Source organism: Schistocerca nitens, chromosome 3, assembly GCF_023898315.1.
Source record: "Schistocerca nitens isolate TAMUIC-IGC-003100 chromosome 3, iqSchNite1.1, whole genome shotgun sequence".
NCBI classification, from domain to species: Eukaryota; Metazoa; Arthropoda; class Insecta; order Orthoptera; family Acrididae; genus Schistocerca; species Schistocerca nitens.
This window is the reverse complement of record NC_064616.1, coordinates 821,216,778-821,243,503: the sequence shown is the minus strand read 5'-3', so window position 1 is coordinate 821,243,503 and position 26,726 is coordinate 821,216,778. Positions and strand designations below refer to the sequence as shown.

General features: G+C 45.8%; 1 protein-coding gene across 1 annotated transcript in view; it reads right to left on the bottom strand.

Annotated features, from left to right (window-relative positions):
- LOC126249436 (uncharacterized) overlaps positions 1-25,916 on the bottom strand; it is a 780,472-nt gene extending 754,556 nt beyond the window's left edge. The window contains exons 1-2 of the mRNA XM_049951089.1: positions 25,784-25,916; positions 13,589-13,771 (exon numbers count right to left, since the gene is read on the bottom strand). Of these exons, the coding sequence (XP_049807046.1) occupies positions 13,589-13,771; positions 25,784-25,916 (316 nt within the window). The remainder of the gene's footprint in view (positions 1-13,588; positions 13,772-25,783) is intronic.
- Positions 25,917-26,726: the final 810 nt, after the last annotated feature.

Below are 26,726 nucleotides of genomic sequence, written 5' to 3'. Positions count from 1 at the left end.
CGTAAACGTATGTTTACCGTACATTATAAATACCAGGGTTAATCATTTTAAGTTAGTGTACAATACTCTGCATTCATGTTCATTAGTGTCATTTACACTCGATACATTGATGGTAGCAGTTTTTATACGTTTTATTAGGAAACGTGATACTGACAGTGAATTCAAACCTCACTTGTATACGTTTGACTAGCGCAACCTGCGAGCTTTAGCAGTTAAGCAAACGTAAAATACGTGGTAAATTAGTGTTACACTTCAGTATCTGAGTAAATCAGTGTTATAATATAACTTCTGAGGCCTTCTTACAAACGGTTTAGTTAGCAGAAAGCTAAAACTCAGCTCGCCGTCTGCTTAAATTCCTTAGCTTTTGTGGGATTTTGTGATCGTGTACTGTAAACACATCGCTTCCTATAAAGTAGAGTTCGTATTTCTGCTGCATGGGGGATCCAGGCTCCTGCCAAATCCCATGCACTTTGCTAATAGATTCAGGGTGATATCTGATGATGGGAGGCGGGGGGGGGGGGGAGGCTGACCCGGATCAGAGTGCACCTTCTGCCAGGATAGTGGCCGTTCCTTCTGCAAGGTCCGGACAGGCACGTGGGGACTGGGGTTTGTTAGCTATTGGGAGCCCTAACATTAGGCAGGTCATGGAGCCGCTCAGGAACATAGCAGCTAGGACACGGCAGAAGTCCAACTTTCACTCGGTGTGCTTGCTAGGGGGGAATTCTCTGGGATGTGGAAGAGGCTCTTCCGAGGGCTATCGAGCGTGCGGGATGCAGCCAGATCCACATATCGGCACCAACGATGCCAGTCGTCGAGGTTCCGAAGAAATCCATGGGTCCTTTCGATGGCTAGATAAATTGGATAAAGGCGGCCTCCATCTCTCGAGGAGTGGAACCCAAGCTGACGATTTGCAGCATCGTACCCAGGGTGGACCGGGGTTATCTGGTTTAGAGTCCAGTGGAGAATCTAAACCAGAGGCTACGTCGACTCTGCGACGAAAATGGTTGTAGATTCCTCGACCTACGCTATGGGGTGGAAGGACCCCCTCGATAGATCAGGTGTGCACTACACACAGGAAGCAGCTACATGGGTAGCACAGTACTTGTGGCGAGCACGTGGCTTTTTTTTAGATTAGGTTGCTCCCCATGGGAAACAAACCGCTGGCCTGAAAAATTACCAGTTCGTGCTACTGATGTGGGTGTGCCAACTGTAAAAATTGTTAGTTCGCCCAAACAGGTCATTCCAAAGGATTTAAATATGCTAAATCTCATGTTAGTCGAAGTGTATGTAGCAAAATCCCCGAGTTACTCTCCGTAATAAACAGTGGTAATGCCAATATTGTGTTATGTATCGAAAGATGGTTGAAACCAGACATAAATAGCAGTGAAATATTGAACTCGGTTTGGGCAATGTTGAGGAAGGATAGGACTGATGCTATGGGAGGTGGTGTGTTCATTGCAGTTAAAATCTGTTTAAACGCAGTTAGATCGATACTGGGTCGGACTGTGAAATAGTGTGGATAAATCTATCAATCAGAAAAAGTTCAAAAATGGTTCAAATGGCTCTGAGCTCTATGGGACTTAACTTCTGAGGTCATCAGTCCCCTATAACTTGGAACTACTTAAACCTAACTAACCCAAGGACATCACACACATCCATGCCCGAGGCATGATTCGAACCTGCGACCTTAGCGGTCTCGTCGTTCCAGACTGTAGCGCCTAAAACCGCTCGGCCACCCCGGCCGGCAATTAGACAAGGAGTGATCATTGTATTATGATGTTTTTATAGTTCACCAGCATCCGCAAGAAACGTCGCTGAACGTTTCAGGGAAAGTCTTGAATACATAGGAAAAGGAAATAAATATCCAAATTATCCATTAGTTCTAGGTGGAGACTTTAACCTGGCATCCATAGACTGCGAAAATTACACGTGTATCACAGGGGGCAGAAGCAAAGACTCGCGTGAAGTTATTCTAGGAGCGCTCTCAACATACAACCTTGAGCTATTGGTTAGAAAACCAACTCGAGATGGGAACATATTAGATATCTTGGTGACAAGCAGACCTGATCTTTTTGAGTAAGTTAATATAGAAGTAGGCATTAGGGACCATAATGTCGTTGTGGCTTCTATGTCAGTGGACGTTGCAAAAATACCAAAGAGACAGTGTAGAGTTTTCTTGTTTGGGACAGCAAATAAAAACATAATTAATGAATATCTTCATAGTCAGCTCCAAGTATTCACCGCGAGACACAAAGATATCGAGCATCTTTGGTCGGAATTTAAGGGTATTGTCCACCACGTGCTAGAGAAATATGTGCCTAGCAAAAATATAGGGGAGGGAAAGGATCCACCTTGGTTCAACAAACATATTATGCAGTTACTGAGAAAGCAGAGAATTATGCTCAGTCGTTTTAAACGTAATCACTGCCCCGCTGACGAACAGAAATTATGCGAAATGAAAGCAGTTGTCAAAAAGTCAATGAGAGATTCTTTCAACGAATTTGAAAGTAATATTTTATCTGCAGATTCTAAAAATAACACCGAAAAATTTTGGTCCTACATAAAATCTATGAACGCTACAAATAATTCAATACCTTCTCTTGCTGACAGTTCGGGTAATGTAACGGATGATGATAAACAGAAGGCCAACATTCTAAACCTAGCTTTCAAAAACTCGTTTACGGTAGAGGACTGCAGCACCATTCCCCATTTCAGTTATCGAACAAACGCAAGGATGGCTGACCTAGTGTTTAGTGTATCTGGGATTGTAAAACAGTTAAGATCCTTAGATGCCAGGAAGGCATATTGTCCAGACGGTATCTTCGTAAGATTTTATGTTGACTACGCTACAAATATAGCACCATTCTTATTTATCATCTATCAGGGATTATTGTAAGAGCTGAAAGTTCCACGGGACTGGAAGAAGGCCCAGGTCATAGCAATCTATAGAAAGGGTAGAAAATCGGATGCACATAATTACCGACAAATTTCACCGACATCGATTTGTTGTAGTATTATGGAACATATTTTGTGTTCAGACGTAATGACCTTTGTAGCCTCTGAGACGCACATGTACAGAAACCAGCACGGTTTTAGGAAACAGCGGTCATGCGAGACACAGCTAGCCCTCTTTGTGCGTGTAATACAACAGGCTGTAGATACCGGCTCCCAGGTTGATGCCATATTCCTCGACTTTCGAAAGGCGTTCGAGTTAGTTCCGCATTGTCGCTTGCTCCAAAAAGTGCGCGCTTACGGGCTATCCGATGACATATGTGAATGGATAGAAAGTTTTGTAACAGACAGGGAGCAGTATGTCGTCCTGAACGGGCTGACTTCAACAGAAACAACCGTAACATCAGGTGTGCCCCAGGGCAGCGTAATGGGTCCGCTGCATTTTTCGATTTACATGAACGATCTTCTTGATGGCATTGACAGCGGCATTAGACTGTTTGCCGATGATGCTGTAGTCTACAGGAAAGTAGTATCACACGAAAGTTGTGAGCAAATCAATGAGGATTTGCAGAAAATAAATGCGTGCTGTAATGACTGGCTGTTATCTCTCAATATTAATAAGTGTAACCTACTGCGTATAACAAAGCGAAAATCCCCACTAATGTACGAATACAAAATAAATGGCCAGTCTTTGGAATCGATAACATCCGTGAAGTATCTGGGTGTCACTATTCACAATGATCTCAAATGGAACGATCAGATTACATAAGTAACGGGTAAGGCGAACTCTAGGCTGCGGTTTATTGGCAGAATGCTGAAGCGATTCAGTCCTTCAACAAAGGAAATTGCTTACAATACTTACGTTCGTCCAGTCTTAGAGTATTGTTCGTCTGTATGGGACCCTTACCAGTTGGGTCTGATTCAAGATATTGAGAAGGTCTACATCTACATCTACATTCATACTCCGCAAGCCACCCAACGGTGTGTGGCGGAGGGCACTTTACGTGCCACTGTCATTACCTCCCTTTCCTGTTCCAGTCGCGTATGGTTCGCGGGAAGAACGACTGTCTGAAAGCCTCCGTGCGCGCTCTAATCTCTCCAATTTTACATTCGTGATCTCCTCGGGAGGTATAAGTAGGGGGAAGCAATATACTCGATACCTCATCCAGAAACGCACCCTCTCGAAACCTGGCGAGCAAGCTACACCGCGATGCAGAGCGCCTCTCTTGCAGAGTCTGCCACTTGAGTTTATTAAACATCTCCGTAACGCTATCACGGTTACCAAATAACCCTGTGACGAAACGCGCCGCTCTTCTTTGGATCTTCTGTATCTCCTCCGTCAACCCGATCTGGTACGGATCCCACACTGATGAGCAATACTCAAGTATAGGTCGAACCAGTGTTTTGTAAGCCACCTCCTTCGTTGCTGGACTACATTTTCTAAGCACTCTCCCAATGAATCTCAACCTGGTACCCGCCTTACCAACAATTAATTTTATATGATCATTCCACTTCAAATCGTTCCGCACGCATACTCCCAGATATTTTACAGAAGTAACTGCTACCAGTGTTTGTTCTGCTATCATATAATCATACAATAAAGGATCCTTCTTTCTATGTATTCGCAATACATTACATTTGTCTATGTTAAGGGACAGTTGCCACTCCCTGCACCAAGTGCCTATCCGCTGCAGATCTTCCTGCATTTCGCTACAATTTTCTAATGCTGCAACTTCTCTGTATACTACAGCATCATCCGCGAAAAGCCGCATGGAACTTCCGACACTATCTACTAGGTCATTTATATATATTGTGAAAAGCAATGGTCCCATAACACTCCCCTGTGGCACGCCAGAGGTTACCTTAACGTCTGTAGACGTCTCTCCATTGATAACAACATGCTGTATTCTGTTTGCTAAAAAATCTTCAATCCAGCCACACAGCTGGTCTGATATTCCGTAGGCTCTCACTTTGTTTATCAGGCGACAGTGCGGAACTGTATCGAACGCCTTCCGGAAGTCAAGAAAAATGGCATCTACCTGGGAGCCTGTATCTAATATTTTCTGGGTCTCATGAACAAATAACCCGAGTTGGGTCTCACACGATCGCTGTTTCCGGAATCCATGTTGATTCCTACATAGTAGATTCTGCGTTTCCAAAAACGACATGATACTCGAGCAAAAAACATGTTCTAAAATTCTACAACAGATCGACGTCGGAGATATAGGTCTATAGTTTTGCGCATCTGCTCGACGACCCTTCTTGAAGACTGGGACTACCTGTGCTCTTTTCCAATCATTTGGAACCCTCCGTTCCTCTATAGACTTGCGGTACACGGCTGTTGGAAGGGGGGCAAGTTCTTTCGCGTACTCTGTGTAGAATCGAATTGGTATCCCGTCAGGTCCAGTGGACTTTCCTCTGTTGAATGATTCCAGTTGCTTTTCTATTCCTTGGACACTTATTTCGATGTCAGCCATTTTTTCGTTTGTGCGAGGATTTAGAGAAGGAACTGCAGTGCGGTCTTCCTCTGTGAATCAGCTTTGGAAAAAGGTGTTTAGTATTTCAGCTTTACGCGTGTCATCCTCTGTTTCAATGCCATCATCATCCCGGAGTGTCTGGATATGCTGTTTCGAGCCACTTACTGATTTAACGTAAGACCAGAACTTCCTAGGATTTTCTGTCAAGTCGGTACATAGAATTTTACTTTCGAATTCACTGAACGCTTCTCGCATAGCCCTCCTTACGCTAACTTTGACATCGCTTAGCTTCTGTTTGTCTGAGAGGTTTTGGCTGCGTTTAAACTTGGAGTGAAGCTCTCTTTGCTTTCGCAGTAGTTTCCTAACTTTGTTGTTGTACCACGGTGGGTTTTTCCCGTCCCTCACAGTTTTACTCGGCACGTACCTGTCTAAAACGCATTTTACAATTGCCTTGAACTTTTTCCATAAACACTCAACATTGTCAGTGTCGGAACAGAAATTTTCGTTTTGATCTGTTAGGTAGTCTGAAATCTGCCTTCTATTACTCTTGCTAAACAGATAAACCTTCCTCCCTTTTTTTATATTCCTATTAACTTCCATATTCAGGGATGCTACAACGGCCTTATAATCACTGATTCCCTGTTCTGCACTTACAGAGTCGAAAAGTTCGGGTCTGTTTGTTATCAGTAGGTCCAAGATATTATCTCCACGAGTCGGTTCTCTGTTTAATTGCTCGAGGTAATTTTCGGATAGTGCACTCAGTATAATGTCACTCGATGCTCTGTCCCTACCAAACGTCCTAAACATCTGAGTGTCCCAGTCTATATCTGGTAAATTGAAATCTCCACCTAAGACTATAACATGCTGAGGAAATTTATGCGAAATGTATTCCAAATTTTCTCTCAGTTGTTCTGCCACTAACGCTGCTGAGTCGGGAGGTCGGTAAAAGGAGCCAATTATTAACCCAGCTCGGTTGTTGAGTGTAACCTCCACCCATAATAATTCACAGGAACTATCCACTTCTACTTCACTACAGGATAAACTACTACTAACAGCGACAAAGACTCCACCACCGGTTGAATGCAATCTATCCTTCCTAAACACCGTCTGTACCTCTGTAAAAATTTCGGCAGAATTTATCTCTGGCTTAAGCCAGCTCTCTGTACCTATAACGATTTCAGCTTCGGTGCTTTCTATCAGCGCTTGAAGTTCCGGTACTTTACCAACGCAGCTTCGACAGTTTACAATTACAATACCGATTGCTGCTTGGTCCCCGCATGTCCTGACTTTGCTCCGCACCCTTTGAGGCTGTTGCCCTTTCTGTACTTGCCCGAGGCCATCTAACCTAAAAAACCGCCCAGTCCACGCCACACAACCCCTGCTACCCGTGTAGCCGCTTGCTGCGTGTAGTGGACTCCTGACCTATCCAGCGGAACCCGAAACCCCACCACCCTATGGCGCAAGTCGAGGAATCTGCAGCCCACATGGTCGCAGAACCGTCTCAGCCTCTGATTCAGACCCTCCACTCGGCTCTGTACCAAAAGTCCGCACTCAGTCCTGTCGACGATGCTGCAGATGGTGAGCTCTGCTTTCATCCCGCTAGCGAGACTGGCAGTCTTCACCAAATCAGATAGCCGTCGGAAGCCAGAGAGGATTTCCTCCGATCCATAGCGACACACATCATTGGTGCCGACATGAGCGACCACCTGCAGATGGGTGCACCCTGTACCCTTCATGGCATCCGGAAGGACCCTTTCCACATCTGGAATGACTCCCCCCGGTATGCACACGGAGTGCACATTGGTTTTCTTCCCCTCTCTTGCTGCCATTTCTCTAAGGGGCCCCATTACGCGCCTGACGTTGGAGCTCCCAACTACCAGTAAGCCCACCCTCTGCGACCGCCCGGATCTTGCAGACTGAGGGGCAACCTCTGGAACAGGACAAGCAGCCATGTCAGGCCGAAGATCAGTATCAGCCTGAGACAGAACCTGAAACCGGTTCGTCAGACAAACTGGAGAGGCCTTCCGTTCAGCCCTCCGGAATGTCTTTCGCCCCCTGCCACACCTTGAGACTACCTCCCACTCTACCACAGGTGAGGGATCAGCCTCAATGCGGGCAGTATCCCGGGCAACCACAGTCTTAGTCCGATCGGGGGATGCGTGGGACGAGCTGGCCGTCCCCGACAAACCCCCATCCGGACACCGACAGTGATGCCCATTGCCAACAGCCTCAAGCTGTGTGCCCGAAGCCAACACTGCCTGAAGCTGGGAGCGAAGGGATGCCAACTCAGCCTGCATCCGAACACAGCAGTTGCAGTCCCTATCCATGCTCAAAACTGTTTTGCAAAGAACGTCTGAACTAATCTACAGAGAGCGCAAACAAATCGACAAAATTTAAACGGTTATTAAAATACAAGATTGCCTAGTAAATGCAGTAATGCTGCTACTAACGCACTGCTGACACACTGCTCGGCAGCGGAAGGAGACTACGCGATTTTACACTATTCAGGTACTAAAACGCGATGCTACAACTCGCAAATACTATAACACGCCCGAAATTTATGTATCAAACAATGCAAGTACCAAAAACACTCAAAGAAATTAAGAATTAAACTATGTAAGAAATGAGTGAGCTAGGAGTATACGACTTGCTGCTGCAGCTGCTTATCCAACGGCGGCAGGGAGCAGGGAGGTCCAAAGAAGGGCGGCAAGATTCGTGACTGGTACTTTTAGCCATCGCGAGAGCGTTACAAATCTCATAGAAAGTTTGAAGTGGGACACACTTGCAGATAGACGACGCGCTAAACGGAAGGGCCTGCTCACCAAATTTCAAAATTCGATCTTCGCCGAGGTTGTAGATCATATATTATTACCACCAACTTTCAAATCGCGCAATGATCACCATTCAAAAATAAGGGAAACTAGACCTCGTACTGAGGCGTTCAGACAATCGTAGGTTCGTAAGTAGTGAATTGCGGTGTGAGACTTGTTCGAAGTATTTTCACTGGGGGGAATGCAGTGGGGAAGCCAGTGGGCATTCTGGTGAGATCCTCTCCTGGAACTGCAGGTTATGTAGCAAGAGTAAGTTGATAGAGGAGCAGAAGCGTAAGTTCTATGCCCTTCAGGTGCAGTTGAAAAACGCACAGGAGGAGCTAGATAGGATGAGGAGGGAAAAGGGGGTTGGGGAATGGGAGCTGGCTGTTGGCAAGAGATCTGCTAGGAGAAGGAGATTTTCAGATAGTTTTACTATTGGTGTTTGTAGTAGATTTGACCAGCTGTCAGAGTCTAGTGGAGAGGAATCTCTAGTAGCTATAGATGTAGGAAGTATGCAGCAGACCTCAGCAGTTACGGTGGCTAGGACAGTTGCAAAGTCTAAGAGAAAGAAGAAGGTTCTGCTGTTAGGTAGTTCTCATGGTAGAGGTGTAGGCCAGCAGTTGCAGGAAGTTTTGGGGAGTGAGTACCAGGTCACCAGCATTGTGAAGCCTAATGCAGGATTGGCTCAGGTGACTTTTAACATAGGGGGGTTACGTAAGGATTTTACAAAAGACGATCAGGTAGTGATTGTGGGTGGGACTGGTAATAGTATTGATAGGGATGGGGAGTATGACATAGATGGTGGCCTGGAAAAGATAGCCACTCAGACTGGCAACACGATTGTGCATTTCGTGGAACTGTTTCAGCGTCACGCTCGGCCTCATCTTAATACAGCCGTCAGGCGTAATAACATCAGACTTGGGGGTGCGCTAATGACAGAAGGCATGAGTCACATTTCAGTGGTGTCGGTGGAGTCTATCAGCAGGACGGGTTTCACTAGACATGGCCTGCACCTCAACAGGTATGGAAAGGGGAGGTGGGCAAAGCTTATAGGTGACAGCATAGGTGGGGGTGGGGGGATCACTCATGGGAAAATTCCGGTAGTTGTGGGTGTTAGAGCTGTACCTTTTTTAGATTGAAGTCAGCTAACAGGTATTCCTGCTTAAGGGAAGTCTCTATAACAAAGAAACCACTTTCGACAAAGCTTAGGTATCCGATTAATGACGGAATTAGTATATTTCATCAAAATATACAAGGTATTAGAGATAAAGTTAGTGAACTACTTATAGATTTTGACACTGAAATTATTGGTATATCTGAACACTTCTTAAATAAGGCTTCCTTTACCAGGATACAGGTTGGCTGGCAGCTTTTCTAGGAGCTCTTTGCGGTGTGGGGGAGTAGCCATGTATGAGAAAAACGGTATCCCATTTGAGTCAATTGATGTTTCAAAGTACTGCACTGAAAAGGTGTTTGAATGTTGTGCAGGTGTGGTTAAATTTAGTGGAGCTAAACTTCTTACTGTTGTTATTTATAGATCCCCAGACTCCGATTTCACAACATTTTTGCTAAAGCTAGAGGAGGTTCTCGGTTCACTTTATAGGAAATACAAAAAGTTAGTTATATGTGGTGACTTCAATATAAATTGTATAAGTAATTGTGCAAGGAAAAGGATGCTGGTAGACTTCCTTAATTCATATAATCTTATGCAAACCGTATTCTTTCCAACGAGAGTGCAAGGGAACAGTAGAACAACCATAGACATTATTTTTGTTCATTCGTCATTACTAGAAGGGCATTCTGTTAGCAAAATGGTGAATGGCCTTTCAGATCATGATGCACAAATTTTAAGTCTAAAAGATTTTTGTGCTGCAACACATGTTAAATATAGTTGCCAACTTTTTAGGAAAGCTGATCCAGTTGCTGTAGAGACTTTTGTAAACCTTATCAAGGAACAAGAGTGGCAAGATGTTTATAGTGGTGATACAGTAGACGATAAATATAATGCTTACCTCAATACTTTTCTCGTGCTCTTTGAAAGTTGCTTTCCGTTAGAACGTTCAAAACAGGGTACTAGCACAAACAGGCAGCCTGGGTGGCTGACTAAAGGTATAAGAATATCTTGTAGAACAAAGTGGCAATTATATCAAAACGTTAGAAACAGTCACAATCTAATTGCAGTAGCCCATTACAAACAGTATTGTAAGGTGCTTAAAAAAGTTATTAGGAAGGCAAAAAGTAAGTGGTATGCAGATAGAATAGCTGGTCTATTCCCGGTATCAAATGGATACTGTTAAAATGTCTGCGCAACATATATAAATAATCCACGACACGTTCGAAAAGAATCCGTCTGTACTAGGGATGTAGTGACATTCTAAATATGCAGCGCACTATACGCACAAACACACGACGTCCCGAGAACACGTGAACAGGCCGGCAATGTACCGGGTGATCTAAAAGACAGTATAAATTTGGAAACTTAATAAACCAAGGAATAATGTAGATAGAGAGGTAAAAATTGACACACATGCTTGAAATGACATGGTGTTTTACTAGAAGAAAAAAAAAAAAACACCCCATACTGCTAGACGCGTGAAAGACGTCTTGCGCTCGTCGTTTGGTGATGATCGTGTGCTCAGCCGCCACTTTCGTCATGCTTGGCCTCCCTGGTCCCCAGACCTCAGCCCGTGCGATTATTGGCTTTGGGTTTAGCTGAAGTCGCAAGTGTATCGTGGTCGACCGACATTTCTAGGGATGCTGAAAGACAACATCCGACGCTAATGCCTCATCATAACTCCGGACATGATTTACAGTGCTGTTCACAACATTATTTCTCGACTACAGCTATTGTTGAGGAATGATGGTGGACACATTGAGCATTTCCGCGTCTGTAGCACGTCATCTTCGTGGTGTAGCTATCTTATTGGCCAGTAGTGTATTACCTCAGTGTACCAAGAAATCGGGCAACTTAACTCACAGTGAGGCCATAGGCACATTCAAACACTATACTTCGTCTCTGACATTCTGTCACGTCTCCACGACCATCTGTGTTACAGTACTCCGTACTACGACCTATCAGAGTCACATAACTTCATTTCCATTAATTACGTCAGCGATGTATGGTGACATAAATGCCTAGTGCCAGTTCTACGCAATCTCCGGCGCTCGAAAACCATCAGTATTTTGTTTTAATGGGGTGAGTAATAGTTTATCTGGTGAAGTTATCAGAACGGTAACTGTCAGACAGTCAAAAAATCGGCATAAGTCTCACAAGGAATACTCTCAGTTAAGTACGTTGTAGGTAGCAGGTGTCTGTTTCAGGAGGGTAAGAATAGGCTATCTGGTGACTGATGAAGACAGTTTTCGACAGTAGTGAGTCCAATTTTGTAAGACATTGTGTCATATCTCATGGTGCTCTCATAGAGTAAATACCTCTGAAGTGAGCATTCACATGCGCAGAACAGATTTTGTGTTGTCAACATACCGGGTGATCAAAAAGTCAGTATAAATTTGAAAACTGAATAAATCACGGAATAATGTAGATAGAAAGGTACAAATTGACACACATTCTTGGAATGACATGGGGTTTTATTAGAACAAAAAAAATACAAACGTTCAAAAAATGTCCGACAGATGGCGCTTCATCTCATCAGAATAGCAATAGTTAGCATAACAAAGTAAGACAAAGGAAAGATGATGTACTTTACAGGAAATGCTCAATGTGTCCACCGTCATTCCTCAACAATAGCTGTAGTCGAGAAATAATGTTGTGAACAGCACTGTAAATCATGTCCGGAGTTATGATGAGGCATTGGCGTCGGATGTTGTCTTTCAGCATTTCTAGAAATGTCGGTCGACCACGATACACTTGCGACTTCAGCTAACCCCAAAGCCAATAATCGCACGGGCTGAGGTCTGGGGACCAGGGAGGCCAAGCATGACGAAAGTGGCGGCTGAGCACACGATCATCACCAAACGACGAGCGCAAGAGATCTTTCACGCGTCTAGCAGTATGGGGTGCTTTTTTTTTTGTTCTAGTAAAACACCATGTCATTTCAAGCATGTGTGTCAGTTTTTACCTCTCTATCTACATTATTCCTTGGTTTATTAAGTTTCCAAATTTATACTGTCTTTTAGATCACCCGGTACATTGCCGGCCTGTTCACGTGTTCTCGGGACGTCGTGTGTTTGTGCGTATAGTGCGCTGCATATTTAGAATGTCACTACATCACTAGTACAGACGGATTCTTTTCGAACGTGTCGTGGATTATTTATATACGTTGCGCAGACATTTTAACAGTATCCATTTGATACCGGGAATAAACCAGCTACGTAACTTCTAAGGGCAAGTGATATTACATCCTGATTCTTTGCGATAGGTGTCACAGTTCAGATGCACTTGGTGGTTTTCGGTATGATACGGCACTTTATAGTATTACAGAGCCTGACGTACATTTTTGCAGTGATAGTCTTGCAAAACGACTTGAAAGTACGCTAGTACTTTTGCAAGTGTCCGAAAAACACCGTATTTGTCACGCATTAGCGATTATATCCCTGCTAATTCGTCCTTTTTTATGCTATTTCTGCTTATTTATTTCCTCGTTTTTGCTACCTAAAGCACAATTTTTCTTACTGGTGACCCTGTGAAGTAATTATTTAACGCATTTTACGTACTTGCTCCCAGTTTATTAAATAAATAGTAGACTGCGTAATCTATATACATAATCGACAAGTCACTGATAAATGCATGGATGATAGTATTTGCTGAAACAACTAACCATTCCCTATCCTGTTCTACTAAAAAATTTACGAGAGGAAGCGATTGTTTGTAAGCTTTTGTACGAGCCGTAATATCTATTATATAGTCATAAAATCGTAGAAAAATAGGTCTACAGAATCAAGCCTTAATTATAATGCGTCTCGAAATGTTTAAACATATGTAGTGTCTCTTAATAATATGATAACTATAATTAGAGCTACATGGTATGTACCCATGAAGAGTTACTATCCATCATTTCACATATTTTTCTTTGCTTCCGTAGCAACAACAGTAACTCACCATCTCTATTACACTATCACCAAACGGTGAAACACAACAAAAACTCTTGATATTATAAACTTCAAACGCACAGCGAAGTCCCGAAAACACGTGACAATCCTGGCTTAATGTTGACAACATGCGCAGAACGCAATGCTCACTCCAGAGATATTTACTCTGAGGGTGCCCTCTCTGTGACACGGTACTGACGTTACGTTGTCCTCCCTGCTCACCCTGGCTTTCATGTTGGATGCGGTGTTGGGAAGTACAGGCAAGGAAAACTCTGTAGAATGGATGATGGTACTTACTGCAGATTGGCATGCGGTCGGACCAGAAGCCCTCGGTCAGGCAGACGCGCTCCTTCTTTCCGAACAGCGAGAATCCGGGCCAGCAGAAGTACTCCACAGTGTCGCCCGGCTGCGCAACCGTCAAGTCTAAGTAGTAGCCGCCATCCGCTGGTCTCCCGGGGAAGCCACACACGTGACCCAGACCTGCAAACACACGGACACACACACAAATCACTACAGCTGCGAGAGGCAGATACGATAGCTTTGTAACTAACCTGTTTCTACGGCTTATTACGTTAAGATTCGGGTCGCCACCGACTCTAACCATACAACTAATCAAAGGTTTGGTCGAGTCGGAAAATAGATTAATTTGATCACAGACCAAAACTCATAAAAATGCATACGTCGTGATATCGCTCATAGGGGATGCAATGTAATTAATAGTATCGCCCGTGCACTGTTCACGAGAATCAAACATTTAAAATGAAAGAGGAAATGCATGAACACTGTGCATAAGATCAGCTCCCAGCAACACACCTGAAAATAAAACTTAATCTAAAGCATTTGTTTTAAAATAAAAGGGGAAACTAATCACTGGAGCTGTGCGTAAGGAAACGCTTTGGATGTGCTAACGGGAAAGCTATGAGGTGAGTGGCTTAGGTGCAAAAACGTAACCTCGGAGTACAAGAGAAAATTGGGGATAAAATCATTTATTTCTAAGATATAGACGTGAGGCATGTACACAATTCCTGATAAAATTAATTCCTAAAACATTAAACAAAAGCATTGATACATTCACCGTCATAATCTACACCTAAAAGTTCTGGTGTGAATCATTCATACAACTGCTGTTGCCTGATAACTGATCTGCAATAACTCGTGAAACGGTACACGTTTCGTAGTACACCTGCGTGCCCACGTGGTTCGTGGAGACGCTATTTCTAGGTATCGTGACCAAGTTGCAACAATATCACATCACACAATCATGAACAGTTAACATTCTTTAAAACAAACATGAGATCGGACAGTTATCGATGACGGTAGCCCAACAAACTCTAATGTTCAACCACGTGGTTGGCTCCCCACGGACGAAAGATACATAAAGCAAAGAAAATTTAAGAGAAGGCAAAGCTATTAATATTTAGAAAAATAAAAGCTTATACAGGCACAGCTGAAGGCAAACAGACATTCATACAGAAGCGAGTGCTCACTTCTTAACGACACCTTTGTGTGGCGCTCTTCCGATGGATCCAAGTCTGCTATAGAAATTTACTAAAAGAAAAATCTGCCAAAGTTTTGCATTCCTTGCTGCGACAAGGCAAAGCAATCTTTCAGAGTTGAAAAGCGAGACCAAAAGCCAACAGCTCTCCTCCCGCCAAATAACAACGCGCCACGCGGTCAGTCTAACTCACCCTTCTTCGACTGGAGCACAGCTGTGGACGCTTCCCGTACCGGCGGAAGACTGCCTCCCGCTTTCTTCTCCAGCCTCTTCCACGCTCATCGTGGCCCGGAAAACCCAAAGATGCCATTTCCGCCACCAACCTAACGCAGATGGGTTTCTCAAAAGTAGCGCAAACCTCTTTGTCTACTTGACCACTATGAGAGTTGGCTATTCTGTACAACTGCTGCTGAATCTGTATAACTGGCTCTGAGCACTATGGGACTTAACTTCTAAGGTCATCAGTCCCCTAGAACTTAGAACTACTTAAACCTAACTAACCTAAGGACATCACGCACATCGATGCCCGAGGCAGGATTCGAACCTGCGACCGTGGCGGTCACGCGGTTCCAGACTGAAGCGCCTAGAACCGTACGGCCACACCGGCCGGCTGAATCACACCACTATGAGAGTTATGAGAAAAGAGAAACAAGGAAAAGAAAGAGAAATGCTAGTGAAAATGGGCTACCGGACTAATGAAAGGTGGCTACAGGACACTTTCAGCATTTGCTGAGGACTCGCAAGCCGGGACAGCAGAAGGAATTAACGTACCATATCGCTGAGCTTCAGCATCGACATCCTACAGCGCCGTCGGAGGCTGCCGATGTAGCCACAGGTGACCCACATCTGCAGACACAAATATCGCTGCAGCTGCTGCACAGAGAGCTCACAGCTGGGTGGGGGCGATGAGGACGCTGTCATTGGGAACCTGTAGAAGTACGAGTATAAGCCATGTCGTTGCGCTGCACCGCCGACGCTCTAGTGCGGCATCAGGGGCCAACTAGGGCAACGATCCTCACTCACACCCACTGCGGCCAGCAGAGAGAATCTTCTACTGAGCCGCATCGCTGCGCTGCACACCAACACTTCAGTCCTCGTGCGGCCACCGCCCCGGACAGGCTCCACCCCACGGGCAGGCCACATGCCACATTTGAGGACAGTTTGAGCAACGATTGTATTCTTTTGTTGTTCATGGTACGTAGAGAGTCAGCAAAGAGCGCGTCGCTCAGCGAAGTACTGAACGGTGGGGAGACGCTGACTAGAGCGGAGCGCTTGCTGCTTGTTGTACGTTCGAGATGCCGCCCAAGACTAGCGGGAAGGCCGCCAAGAAGGCTGGCAAGGCGCAGAAGAACATTTCGAAGGGAGACAAGAAGAAGAAGCGCAAGAGGAAGGAGAGCTATGCCATCTACATCTACAAGGTGCTGAAGCAGGTGCACCCCGACACGGGCATCTCGTCGAAGGCGATGAGCATCATGAACAGCTTCGTGAACGACATTTTCGAGCGCATTGCGGCCGAGGCGTCTCGCCTGGCGCACTACAACAAGCGCTCGACCATCACGTCCCGCGAGATCCAGACGGCTGTGCGGCTGTTGCTGCCTGGCGAGCTGGCCAAGCACGCCGTGAGCGAGGGCACGAAGGCGGTGACCAAGTACACGAGCTCCAAGTAAGGAGGTTAAGGCTCTTGGAAGGAAGGAAGCTCCTCCCTCCGTTGCCTTAATGGCAAAAAAAAAATTCGAAATTTACAAAAAAATGGCTCTGAGCACCATGGGACTCAACATCTGAGGTCATCAGTCCCCTAGAACTTAGAACTACTTAAACTAACCTAAGGACATCACACACATCCAAGCCCGAGGCAGGATTCGAACCTGCGACCGTAGCAGTCGGGCGGTTCCGGACTGAAGCGCCTAGAACCGCTCGGCCACCGCGGCCGGCTCGAAATTAAATTCTTGTCAGTTGCCGTATGGTAAATTCTACACACTGCAGGAAGAATGGGATACCCGATGAATAAATATTTCAATACAACATTTATTTGTTAGAGAAAATATAAACTCAAATGATCAAAAATATTAAGAAGGCGGTACATATCGTCCTTTTGCTTTCTCCCTTGTGTCTAGTTTTTTATTTGTTTGCCAAATAAAATCAGCACTTTTTCTCTATTGACGGAGCTGATTGGTATACTGTTGAAAAAGTATTAAATCAAAAACTGTTTTCATTTATATCAATATTTCATTTATATCAATATTATCAGTATCCTTATTTATGAAGAATGCAGCATTTTTGTTTGTCTGCGGATTGTAATATCTAAATAATTTTTCAGTTAGAGATATTGCGTCTGTTTTCTGGCGGAACAGTAGAAGAATGCTACCACGTCCTCAAGCAGCCTTCGCAATATGTCACAAAAACGAGGCAAACAATAAAACCAGCGTGAAGATGACACAAACGGATTAAACTCGCTAGTGAAACACAAATGGTAAAAAAAATTAGAAGACAGTATGTATCGTCTTTTTGCTTTCTCCTTTGTAACTAGTTTTTTATTTGTTTGCCTAATAACGACAAAATTAGAAGCGTCAAGCTCATTACTTCGCTTGTATTACTCTACTGGCCATTCAAATTGCTACACCACGAAGATGACGTGCTACAGACGCGAAATTTAACCGACAGGAAGAAGATGCTGTCATGTGCAAATGATTAGCTTTTCAGAGCATTCACACAAGGTTGGCGCCGGTGGCGACACCTAAAACGTGCTGACATGAGGAAAGGTTTCAACCGATTTCTCATACACAAACAGCAGTTGACCGGTGTTGGCTGGTGAAACGTTCTTTTGATGCCTCGTGTAAGGAGGAGAAATGCGTAACATACGTTGATAAAGGTCGGATTGTAGCCTATAGCGATTGCGGTTTATCGTATCGCGACATTGCTGCTAGCGTTGGTCGAGATCCAATGACTGTTAGCAGAATATGGAATCGGTGGGTTCAGGAGGGTAATACGGAACGCCGTGCTGAATTCCAACGGCCTCGTATGGTTCAAATGGCTCTGAGCACTATGGGACTTAACATCAATCGTCATCAGTCCCCTAGAACTTAGAACTACTTAAACCTAACTAACCTAAGGACATCACACAACACCCAGTCATCACGAGACAGAGAAAATCCCTGACCCCACCGGGAATCGAACCCTGGAACGCTACCGCACGACCACGAGCTGCGGACGGCCTCGTATCACTAGCAGTCGAGATGACAGGCATCTTATCCGCATGGCTGTAACGGATCGTGCAGTCACGTCTCGATCCCTGAGTCTACAGATGGAGACGTTTTCAAGACAACAACCACCTGCACGAACAGTTCGACGACGGTTGCATCACAGACAGCAGCGCCTGCGATGGTGTACTCAACGACGAACCTGGGTGCACGAATGGCAAAACGTCATTTTTTCGGATGTTGTTTACAGCATCATGATGGTCGCATCCGTGTTTGGCGACATCGCGGTGAACGCAAGTTGGAAGCTTGTATTCGTCACCGCTATACTGGCGTATCAACCGGCGTGATGGTATGGGGTGCCATTGGTTACACGTCTCGGTCACCTCTAGTTCGCATTGACTGCATTTTGAACAGTGGACGTTACATTTCAGGTGTGTTACGACCCGTGGCTCTACCCTTCATTCGAGCTCTCCAAAACCCTACATTTCAGCAGGATAATGCACGACCGCATGTTGCAGGTCCTGCACGGGCCTTTCTGGACACAGAAAATGTTCGACTGCTGCCTTGGCCAGCACATTCTCCAGATCTCCCACCAATTGAAAACGTCTGGTCAATGGTGGCCGAGCAACTGGCTCGTCACAATACGCAAGTCACTACTCCTGATGAACTGTGGTATCGTGTTGAAGCTGCATGGGCAGCTGTACCTGTACACGCCATCCAAACTCTGTTGCACTCAATGCCTAGGTGTATCAAGGCCGTTATTACGGCCAGAGGTGGTTGTTCTGTGTACTGATTTCTCACGTTCTACGCACCCAAATTGCGTGAAAATATAATCAAATGTCAGTTCTAGTATTATATATTTGTCCGATGAATACCAGTTTATCATCTGCATTTCTTCTTGGTGTAGCAATTTTAATAGCCAATAGTGTAGAATTGTTACACTGAATAAGCTTGTTTATTTCGGATGTCGCCCTTTGTTTGCGACACATCTATGTAATTCTCAAAGTTAAGCATTGTCATTTACTTTTCGTAACAAAACTCATTAACGCGATTTGTTTGAATTGTTTGTCTAGCGATCGCAGAAGGCAGGTTTCCAAGACACCCCAGATTCGACGACTAGGCAGGATTGAAAATTTGACGACTAGGCAGGATTTAACAGATCGGAAACGCTCTGTCCCAGTGGGTATGTACACGTGACCCTTGTTTTCGAATAAGCAACACTATAAGCGGCCCGTGCTTGGAGAGACAGTCGCTCGTTGTCGAAGCGAAGTAATGTGCCGCTTCGCTGCGCTGCAGTAACTACACCGAGGTACGGGAACGGCACTCGTGAACTGTAACCCCAGCCTACCGACACAGAGCCCACTGCAGCTGGTACACAGATAGCGCCCAGCACACCTGCCCACTGGATGGGACACGCTGTTTTTTTAAATTTGTGGTAAGGTCTTACGGGACCAAACAGCTGAGGTCATCGGTCCATAAGCCTACACACTACTTAATTTAAATTAACCTAACTTACGCTGAGGACACCACACACACCCATGCCCGAGGGAGGATTCGAACCTCCGACGGGAGGAGCCGCGCGGACCGTGATAAGACGCCCTAGAAAGTGCGGCTAGACACCCTGTGTCCTGTAAGTATGCTGCTGACTGGCTACAAGTTCATCACGTCTTAACAAAGGCAGCTTGGTCGTTCAGTACGAACCGATAGATGGGTTTGCAGACTTTGCAGTCTGGTAATAGCATTGTGACTCTCCATAGTTGTAATGTTCAAAACAGATTTTATTGCCAATTGCTGAGCGAGTTCCGCGAGTTTTCAAATACTTGCGTCGGAAATGAAATGAATCCACGAAACGTCTCCTAGATACCAGAGCATCGTTTGTCGTGAAAGTTTCCGTGATGCATTTGATTTATTTGGTGGATGAGAAGCACATTGACTGTGAAAGAATTAAATTGTGCCCAATCGCAGATACAAATCAGATCAGTAAAACACTCCGTAACATTGCCACTACCATGTGATAATTATGGAAATAGAGAGTTTTGGATTAGGCAGTGCAGCTTTAGAGAAAATGCAAGATACAGATTCAAAAGGAGATTTGAGACTAATTAAAGGTTTGCAAAGCAGCGTACTCCAAGTACTATTAAAGAGGGCGTCTATAAATGGAACTGCTTAAAGAACATTCGTGTCCACCCTCCTTCTCTTTGACTACTTGTCAAGCGTGTGGAACCCATACCAAATTGGACTGACCTGGAATATTAGCCTACACTTGGAACCGGCTCATCCAGTTTAATGTTGGCTCCGTACCACGGTGCAACTTCGAATTTTTGACATTAAGAAATAGTCACCAAATGTGTAATAAGCTACAAACGAAAAAAAGAAACACGTAGCACCAGTGTGGGATATAAGCCAGAGCTTTAGGTTAGTAGTCTAGAATTTCCTGATCGAGCGACCGAATCTCTCAGGTACTATACACACACATATATTTGTTTACCGGTGGGGAACTTATTGTTTTCTATAAGATTCACGCTGGTCGCGAGACGGAAGTTGACAGGTTTTCAGTTACGAAGAATGTACAGGCATCAATAGCTTCCGAAATTACAATGAACGTGCCACTTGAAGATACTACGAGCTGAGCTGTTTCACTTCATCAGTTAGAAAGGCTACCACAGTGTAGGACCACAATATTCTGACCGCAGAGACATCTATGGTTGCCTTGAGCAGGCCAGGGCACACAGCCAGTCCGTTCCGAGGTGCTACAACCTGCAGTATGGGAGGCAGCAATGCTCACTGCGCTGGACAAGGAGTAGTCAGACCAGCAGCAACATCTTAGGTCTGGTGCTTCCGCCGGAATCCCAGGTAGCTGCTCACTTCATCGTCACGTAATGACCTAGACCTGTCTGCGACTGCTGTACTGAATGCGCCAGGCAGTGGGGCTGTCTTCAGCGAGCTGCAAGATTTGTGTACAGATACAAAGTAGGTACATCACTGCCGTGAACCATGTATCGCGTGGAAACCAACATTGAAGCTAAGTCTATGGCCGGAAACGCAGTCGAGAGCAAACGTTACGACTGCCAGTAAAAATCCAGCTGAAAAAATCCACAGTCATCTTAAATAAGAAGATCCATTCACAAAGAGTTTGCAACCAAAATACAGGTACAGATAAGCTACTTAACCGTAGAATTCAGATATAAGGGTAAAGAAGACTTTACTGGTGAGATACCTGTGATGTCGAGAGAACTTGCTAGAAAACTGTTGTCGAGGGTGTTGCGGAGTCCATACCCGTAGTTTGTTCCTTCAGTCATCTGATGGGAGTGTAGAGAAATTAATGAGTGTCTGTGTTGTTCTCTTCAATAAATCTTGAGGGAATGCTGACCTGCTATCACGCTAGGTAACAGCACACCGAGCCATAAAGTACTGGTGTGCCAGTGATCCTTGTACCCCAACACCCAAATGTACTTGATGAGCGAAGCTTCCGTCTTAATAAGAAGTTTCGCGACATCTCAAAGAAGCTTTCTCGAAGGTAGGGAACGCCCACCAGTTGCTGTAGCAATTCCGTCTAATAGTCTGGAGGGAGGTGGAGAGCCAACTTAAGAGCTCGATTCTAGACACGTTGAAGATATACTACATGTTGTTCTGTCGCGGTTTCCCAGGCGATCGCCGCATATTCTGTGGGCATCCGTACCACCGATCTGCAGATGGTTAGTCCACCGTAAGGAGACAGGACTGACTGCGGACTCTTTACCAGATAAAGCTGGCGGAGACGCCTCATCGCCGCGCAACAAACGTTCGCAACGTTGAGGTGCTACGTGAGTCGCACGTCGAACGTGATGCTCCTGTATTTCACGCCCGTCAGTCATGGGACTGGCGTTCCTTGGATCTCAAGATAGGAGGAAACGAGTGTTTAACGTCCCGTCAACAACGAGGTCATTAGAAACGGAGCACAAGCTCGGATTAGGGAGGGATTGGGAAAGAAATCGGCTGTGCCCTTTCAAAGGAACCATCACGGCACTGGCCTGAAACAATTTAGGAAAATCACGGGAAACATAAATCAGGATGGCCGGAGATGGGTTTGAACCGTCGTCCTCCCGAATATCTCAAGATGTGGGATAACATTGGGCACAGGGCGCTAAGCTGAGCAAGGGTGGTGGCTTCTGTGAACTTCCGCGTGGGATTAGCTAAGGCGCTGCAGTCGTGGACTGTGCGGCTGGTCTCGGCGGAGGTTCGAGTCCTCCCTCGGGTATGGGTGTGTGTGTGTGTGTGTGTGTCCTTAGGATAATTATGTTAAGTAGTGTGTAAGATTAGTGACTGATGACCTTAGCAGTTAAGTCCCATAAGAATTCACACACATTTGAACATTTTTTTCTGTGAACTGTAAGCAAGACGATTCATGGTTACCCACTCAACAACGTCGTTGAGGACACGTTCAGGGTGTCACTGCAGCATACATGGGCTTTTGCTGGTGCTGAGGAGAGTGTCATTCGCATACAATGCCAGTTGGGTGCTTCGCGTCTTATGCATATCACTGGTGAAGAGGACATACAACAAGGGCTCCACAGTGGTCCCTCGTGGGGCTCCGACATGGATAGGGCGACTAGAGGATTCACCTGAGTCAGCTCGGACATGGAATGTCCGAACGTGCAGACAGGAGCAAAAAAGGTGGACGTGTGATACAGGAGATGGCCCTCTTGCTACACTCAATCAAACGTTTGGGAAACATTAAGGAGGACACCCCAAAGTATTCCTGTCGTTCCACTGCATCCACGGCGTTCTCTGTCAACCACATCAGATGGTAGGTTATTGTATGTCTGCACCAGAATCCAAATTGTTCATGAGAAAGACGCTGTGCATTGTGGAGTGATATAGCCACCTTGCAGGCTCGAAAACCATAAGCATGAAGGAAGAAAGCCAATAGGGTGGTAATTAGCAGGAGATCGAAGATTCTTGTGTTGTTTGGGGATAGCTACTACCTGCATTTGCTTCCAGGCTTCATGGTACTTCCCTCCACAGGGCCGGCCGAAGTGGCCGCGCGGTTCTGGCGCTGCAGTCTGGAACCGCGAGACCGCTACGGTCGCAGGTTCGAATCCTGCCTCGGGCATGGATGTGTGTGATGTCCTTAGGTTAGTTAGGTTTAACTAGTTCTAAGTTCTAGGGTACTAATGACCTCAGCAGTTGAGTCCCATAGTGCTCAGAGCCATTTGAACCAGCCCTCCACAGGCTGGTACTGAAGATAGCAGCAATCTTGACAGAGGAAAGTGGTGGGAGGTACAGAATCATCCAGTTGGGGAGCAAATCGGCCCTCCAATCATCTTCACGTTGGACTTCCTCAACCGGCCGTGCACATCGTTTGCCATTATGGATGGCTAGTGTTTTCTGCGTTATGCCTCTCCAGGTATAGCGGAAACCGCTAAACAACCACAGTGATGTGCACGTGATCGACGGGATGATGACATCGCCGACGTACAGTGGTGGAATGCGATGTTTTTTGAAAAGAAAGTGTATTCCGCCATGCAGAACCGTCTTCGACGAAAAGTGTGGAAAAGTAGTTGCCCCAGGTTTGGTTCCAATGTTGTCCCACAGCAGCCTTTATTTCCTGTCTGAGGCAGCTGAGTAAGTGTTTCAACCCCAGGTTAAGTGTGCGCAGCCAGACACAGAAGCAACGTGTCCTCTTGGCAACAGCTTTTAGAAGAAGTTGCTGGCTGCAGCATACATGATTTGTCCCATCACTTATTGTCTCCTCCGCCAGGTGTAGAATGAATGACTACCTGAAGGGCACCGTATGTGACATATTAGGCGCCGCATCCAAACCTTGCACAGAAATATCTGATGCCTGTTGCAGAGTGGTATCAAAATGGCCACGATAATGATCCCAGTTAATGTCATGGGTGCTGAAACCTCGCTGGTGGATGGGAGCAGCATTGTTGGCGAGTTCAAACACCACGGTAATGTGGTCTAAAGACAATATGACCCTTATGCTAGCAGAGACCTTATACTGAACTCACTTACAGATGGCGAAATCGAGAACGTCTGGTTGCTGTCCTGGTCCAGGAGGGAAATGGCTGGTGAGATCTGATGGTAGTTGCTTGTTGCCACTCAATCTCACGTATCATGTGCTAGCTGCTGGTATTCATGGCCCGAGAATGCCATCCCATATGCTTGGCATTAAAATCTTCTCCCAAGGAAAACTCTGCCACAGAGAGAAAGTAGAGTGATGAAATCAGGCGGACCCAGGTTTCCACATGGAGGCCGGATGCAGGCATAAAGTTGACCTGACAATTGGACAATCTGCTGTTTTGGCAGTAGCCCCAGTAGCCTCTGGTGACTGAAGTGGTGGAAGTTGCAACAGGCGGTGGAAGGGTTGATTGCACATAAATGGTCATACTGCCGCCTGACATTGGACGATCAATGCGACTGCGGAAGAAACCGGTAACATTGGTGTTAACTCCTTCCATAAATTGGGTTTCTGTTCTCAATCCCATATCAGTGGTTCCCTCACAGAGAAATAGACGGAATTTTTCTTGTTGTGAGTACATGACAGTAGCGTTCCACACACTGGTGACATCCCTCGATTATGGACCACGGATTGGTGTCGGTGTGGTCTTGATGACTGCTTCGATGGCTTGCTGCACTCTACAGGTAGCTGCTGCCGTAGTTGCTTTAATTCGCGGACGAGGTCCAGGAGGGTGTTCATCTGGGAGATGAGCGTCAACAGCAAGCGTTGGTGTTAGTTGAAGCGGCCGCGGGAGAAATCGCTGCATACGGATCCGTAGAGTCGTTGCTGGCAGTGTAAAGATTGTGTGGTCAGAGAGGTCTAATGAGGAGGATATGCCCTCATGCACCGGCGCAGCAGAACACTTATTGCGAAAGGTAGAGGTGATGCCTTTCTGCAGCAGAGCAGAGCTATTGAAAGTTTCACAGCCCCTGTAACTGTCGGCATGACACATTTTGGTTTTTCGACTCCTTCCTTGAGGTTGCGGTTAGCGTTCTCGTAGGTCCGGCATACTTGATGCAGCGACGTGGAAAACCACAGTAGCGCGCAACATGTCTGAACCCTTGACACCGAAAGTGCTGAGGTTACGAAGTTTGCTGCGAAGATCTTTAACCGTAACTTCGTAGGCACCAAGGTAAGTGATGGTGTACATCTTCCAGCAGAGCTCGGTGTCTGGAGCCACCACCAGAAAAAGCGAAGACGCAGAGCGAGTTTTCGGAGATTTGAGGCGAATCCCATATAGATCCTACCAGAACCAGAATGTCCTGTATGTTTTTCGGATCCGTTTTGAAAGGCAGGTCCCGTATAACGCGTTTCAACGGCTTGGTAGGTACTGTCGCGTGGGTGCAGAGTGGAAAATTGCTATCGGAGCAAAATTCCGCAATCTTGCAATGATCTTCAGTTGTCCGTGGGCGGATCTTATAAAAGTCCTTCCCAGCGGGCTTGACTTCGAAGACGTGATCGTCGATGATGTCCCAGAATTTATGGTACAGTGTGAAGTATTCTCCAGAGTACTGTATCACTACAGGCTGTAGTTTTGGTGTTTTCGGTGCCGTGAATACTTTTTGCTGTCCTGATGTAGTTTCCTGATATGCTGGTGCTTCTACTTCAGCCACTTTATCGAAAGAATTCTTGATCAGTATTGGCTGGACGATCTGCAGGTGAAATGCTTTGACGGTGCGTTCGCCATGAGGAAGCCTTCTGCATTAGTGAGCGTCTCCTTGCTGGGGTGGAGGGGGGGGGGGGCAGGGTAAATTATCGCGATGGTGACGCAACACGCTTGCGCGACGACGCATCCGCAGCGTTGGCGTTACAACCTCGACTATTGCCGACTTGGTTGATATGAACCAGCGGGGAATTAAGCGTCCGCTGGGGGAGATCAGAAGCATTATCTTCAGCGGCTGCCGACGACATATACCTATCCATATTCCTCTTGAGGACCTCTCCCATAGCTTGATTTGTCGTAGTGGGGCTACTGGCTGCGGTTCGCCGGGGGCAAATGTCGTAGGGTTGCCGAACGGTTGATACGCAAGAGTCCTCAGCCGATGCCGAGTGCGCCATCGTAACAGAAACATCAGTCTCTCTCGACATTTTGCACTCAAATGTTGTCTGAACTGCAACTGCTGTCTAATGGCAAGATTGATATTCAGGCTTGGGTATTTATTGCATCTTACGGACCCTGTGACGTTTTTGTCGCTACTCCTGTAGCCGCAACAGGCGGAAGCTTAACTATACGCCACGTAAGTAACATCGTCGCCACTCCGTGAGTTTGCCCCTTACCGCGGGCCTCGGAGCCATGAGATTCCATCCTCGGATTCACTCTATAGTTTGTCAGATTGCAGTAGCAGAAGCAGAGCGCAAATATTTGGGGTGAGAGATATACAACAGATGGTACACTGAGTAACAATTCCGTGCGAAAATGCGCCAGGTTATTAGGAGGACAGTATGATTGGCTGACATCGCACGAGGCAGCGTGCCAAATTTCTTAGACTGATACTTAATAAAGTTTAATTCAGATTTGTTAGTGTATCATACTGAATACATTTTCAATAGCAATTTGTTTCATATGTCATTTTTATAACATAGGAATAACGATCTTCAGACGAAGCACTTCGTCTATCTTCGGTTCCCGCCAGAAGTGCGATACGAAAAGAGGTGATTTCGGTTTTCTGGTGAGTCTGGACACGAGGGGTATAGTTTGGTTCAGAGGCCACTCGACCAAGATTTCGGATGCACGCTATGTAAAATAGTACTGACATA